The sequence below is a fragment of the Erinaceus europaeus genome, chromosome 16, assembly GCF_950295315.1.
Source record: "Erinaceus europaeus chromosome 16, mEriEur2.1, whole genome shotgun sequence".
Classification (NCBI taxonomy): Eukaryota; Metazoa; Chordata; class Mammalia; order Eulipotyphla; family Erinaceidae; genus Erinaceus; species Erinaceus europaeus.
In genome coordinates this window covers 70,919,521-70,923,638 of record NC_080177.1, presented here as the reverse complement: position 1 = coordinate 70,923,638, position 4,118 = coordinate 70,919,521, and the positions used below count along the sequence as shown (strand labels likewise).

The 4,118-nt window shown below is 42.5% G+C and overlaps 1 protein-coding gene across 1 annotated transcript; it reads right to left on the bottom strand.

Annotated features, from left to right (window-relative positions):
• Window positions 1-297: 297 nt before the first annotated feature.
• Window positions 298-1,245, bottom strand: LOC103125971 (olfactory receptor 4E1). The gene has a single exon (XM_007536832.1). It carries the CDS (start codon window positions 1,243-1,245, stop codon window positions 298-300), a length of 948 nt encoding a protein of 315 aa, XP_007536894.1.
• Window positions 1,246-4,118: the final 2,873 nt, after the last annotated feature.

The following is a 4,118-nucleotide window of genomic DNA, read 5'->3' as shown; positions in this document are numbered from 1 at the left end:
GCAAGGACTCAGGTTCAAGTCCTGCAGCAGGGAGGCTTCACAAGTGATGAAGCTGTTATGCAGGTCTCTCCCTCTCTTGTCTTCCCTTTCTATCTCTCCTTTCTCAATTTTTCTCTGTCCTACCAAATAAATACATAGTAAAAGATTTAAAACTATTTAAAATAAGTGAGAGACAGAGATAGATGGAGCAAGACAGAGAGGCAAGAGACACCTGCAGTACTGCCACTCTGAACACGAAGCTTCACAAGGCACTGCTTTTTATTCAAAGCACCAGACATCCAATTGGCTTAGATATTTTCATTTTTTCCCCTTCTCTTCCCTCCTTCCCATTAACTTGTTCAAGGCACTCTTCATGTCTTCATTCCTAAGGGTATAGATGATGGGGTTCAACAGGGGGGTGACAGCCGTGAAGAACACCGACACTACCTTGTCCTCTGGGAGGCTAGTGGATGGGCGAGAATAGATGAAGATACAGTGTCCCAGGAAGAGCGTGACGACGGTGAGGTGGGCTGCACATGTGGACAGAGCTTTTCGCCTCCCCTCTGAGATCCTTTGTCTCAGACTCACCAGAATGACTGCGTAGGACACCACAAGGACCACAAAGCAGACCACAGAGATGAGCCCACTGTTGGAGACGATGAGGATCTCGATGATGTGGGTATCTGTGCAGGCCAGTTTGATCACCTGAGGTACATCACAGAAGAAGTTGTCAATCTCGTCAGGACCACAGTAGGGCAACTTGATGGTGAGGGAGGTCAGGGCTATAGAGTGAATGGTCCCCCCTGCCCACAGGGCCACAGCCAACAGCACACAGACTTTCCAGCTTATGATTGTCATGTACTGCAGGGGTTTGCAAATTGCCACGTACCGATCATAGGCCATGACAGTGAGGAGGAAGATCTCAGTGCAGGCGAAGAGGTGAAGGAAAAACATTTGAGTCACACAGGCATCAAAGGAGATGAGCTTCACCTCAGACCAGGTGTCTATCAGCATCTTGGGGACAGTGACAGTGGAGTGGCAGACATCAATAAAGGACAGGTTGCTGAGAAAGAAGTACATAGGGGTGTGGAGCCGGCGATCATAGATGATGGTTATGACAATGAGGATGTTCCCAACCAGTGTCAGGACATAGACGATGAGGAACATGGCAAACACAGCCATCTGCACCTTCTGATTTTCTGACAAACCTCTAAGTCGAAAATGTGTCACTAAAGTTGTTTGGTTGAGTAGCCCAGCCTCTTCCATTTTTGCAGTAGGACACACCTGTCAAGAGTTAGAAAAATCAAACACTTCTTGATGACTATGGGATGATCTCACTCTCAGGTAGAAGTTGAATAGCAAGATCAGAAGAGAAAGGTTCTACATGTGTAGAGCCTGAACTGGAATTGGCGTATTGCACCAAAGTGAAAGACTCTAGGGCGGGTGGGGGGAGGGGTGGAGAAGACAGATTCAAAAAGGATGACAGAGGACACAGTGGGGGTTGTATTGTTATATGGAAACTAGGAAATGTTACGCATGTACAAACTATTGTATTTACTGTCAAATATAAAACGTTAATTCCCCAATAAAGAAATTAGAAAAAAAGAAAAATTAAACACTTCTTATCTGCATTAACCACTGGGTCATTTATGACTTTTCAATTTTAAAAATCCTCACTTTCCTCTTAAGTCATGCTATATATATGTAATAGGTGCTTAACAGATACTTTTTGGAGTAATAGTCTTAAAAAAAACTTTTTACTTATTTACTGGATAGAGACAGAGAGAAATTGAGAGATAGAGAGGCAAAGAGATAGAGACACCTGCAGCTCTGCCTCACCTCTCTTGCAGCTTCTCTCCTGCAGGTGGAAACCAGGGGCTTGAACCTAGGTCCTTGTGCACTGTAATGTGTTCCCTTCACCAGGTGCACCACTGCCTGGCCCCCATATCAGCAAATCTTAATTCACTAAAAGATATAAAATTACTTTGGACAGGAAGGCATCAAACAAGTTATTTCTACCTTATTGAAATGCAAGATTAGTTCCTCGGTTTAGGCTCTAGTTTCTTTCAGGAGGAGCAACCCCTCATCTTCTTATTGTCTCTAGGTTATTTGTCCAAAGCCACACAAACTGGACTCTACACACATTTTTCCTTATTATCCCCACTACCTCTGCTCCCCAGGGACTCTGCTGTCATACACCCTAGGACCACTACTTTCAATGCTCTAGTTTTCAGAAGGCAGAGCTTTTCTCTAAGTTGCCCAAAGACCAGCAGTATGGTTGTGATTTTTTAAAATTTTATATTTATTTATTTTTTCCCTTTTGTTGTCCTTGTTGTTTTATTGTTGTAGTTATTATTGATGTGTCACTACAGTTGTTTGGTTGAGTAGCCCAAACTACTGGTTGTTATTGGTTGTTATTCCCTTTTATTGCCCTTTTTTTATTGTTGTAGTTATTGTTGTTGCTGATGTCGTCATTGTTGGATAGGACAGAGAGAAATGGAGAGAGGAGGGGAAGACAGAGAGGGAGAGAAAGATAGACACCTGCAGACCTGCTTCACCGCCTGTGAAGCGACTCCCCTGCAGGTGGGCAGCCGGGGGCTTGAACCGGCATCCTTATGTTGGTCTTTGTGCTTTGCGCCATGTGCGCTTAACCCACTGCTACTGCCCAACTACCAGTGTGATTTTTTTTAAGTAGTTCTGCAGAGTAGGCTGGAAACCTACCCAGAAACCTTGGAAAAAACTCTGGAAAGGATGAAGGGAGGTTTGCTTTCCTGTACCCCTAAGACAAGGGCAGACTTGTTCATTCTTTTTTTCTTTTTTAAGATGTTGGGATCTTGTGTATACACAGTTTCACTGCTCCTAGTCAACTGTTTAATTGAGATATTATGATTTAGAGCAAGGGAAAACTAATACTGGAGTTTCTCTGAGTGCCGTGATAGTCCTATGTGTTGTTGGGTCTTAAACGTGGGTAATACATGTGGCAAGGCACACGTGCTAACTGGTGAGAGATCTCTTTGGCCTCAGACATGATAATAATAATAGTTATTATTATTATTATTAATTTTTTGCCACCAGAATTACCACTGGGACTTGGTTCCTGCACAATGAATCCACTGGAGGTCACTCCCTCTACCTTACCCCCCCTTTTTTTTTAATAGATACAGAGAGAAATTGAGAGGGAGGGAAGGGGGAAATAGGAGAGGGAGAAAGAGAGACATAGCACCCCTTCAACAGTCTTGACGTAAAAAGACCCGAGATAGAGGTTCCTACATCTCACCACACTGGCCTTCTGCACACAGGGAGCATTTTTGTCTCCTGTTCTCTGGCAAATGAATTGATCCAACATTTCCCAAGATAAAAAACTAGAGAAAACTTTTCTACCCTTGATACCCCTTTCTTTTCACTTACTTCCTATGCCTCATTACCCTGGTCTGTGGACAATGCATGCTTTCCTTATCTCTACCAGGAGATGGACTCATGAAAATGTCAAATCAGGGAACTAGCAAAGTAGATCTATGGCAAAGAAGGTATTTCTGGAGCAGATGAAGCTTTTTTTTTTTTTTTTTTTTAAATTTATTTATTCCCTTTTGTTGCCCTTGTTGTTTTTATTGTTGTAGTTATTATTGTTGTTTTTATTGATGTCATTGTTGTTGTATAGGACAGAGAGAAATGGAGAGAGGAGGGGAAGAGAAAGATAGACACCTACAGACCTGCTTCACCCCTTGTGAAGCAACTCCTCTGCAGGTGGGGAGCCGGGTCTAGAACCAGGATCTTTACTCCCGTCCTTGCGCTTTGTGCCACCTGCGCTTAACCCGCTGCGCTACCACCTTGCAGATGAAGCTTTTAAGACAATATTAAGTTAAACTCATGGTGTGGTGCTTAGCAATGGATTAAAATTTATAGTACTATATTAATATAATTATGAATGAGTTTCAATATTTAGAAACATTTCTTAGATTTTTTCCCCTTAAAGCTTTGCTCTTGAAAATGTTTTTAAATGTTGACTGTTATATCTACCACATAGTTAACTTATTCACTAAAAGATATAAAGATATTAAATTCTAAAAGGGAGATTTCAGGGTTCAAGAGGTGGTTCAGCACATAGGTGGCATGCCTTCCATGCATAAGGCTGTGGGTTC

Bases quoted from the DNA above. Each gene is read 5' to 3' on its own strand.
- LOC103125971 (XM_007536832.1), bottom strand. From the start codon at position 1,245: ATGGAAGAGGCTGGGCTACTCAACCAAACAACTTTAGTGACACATTTT.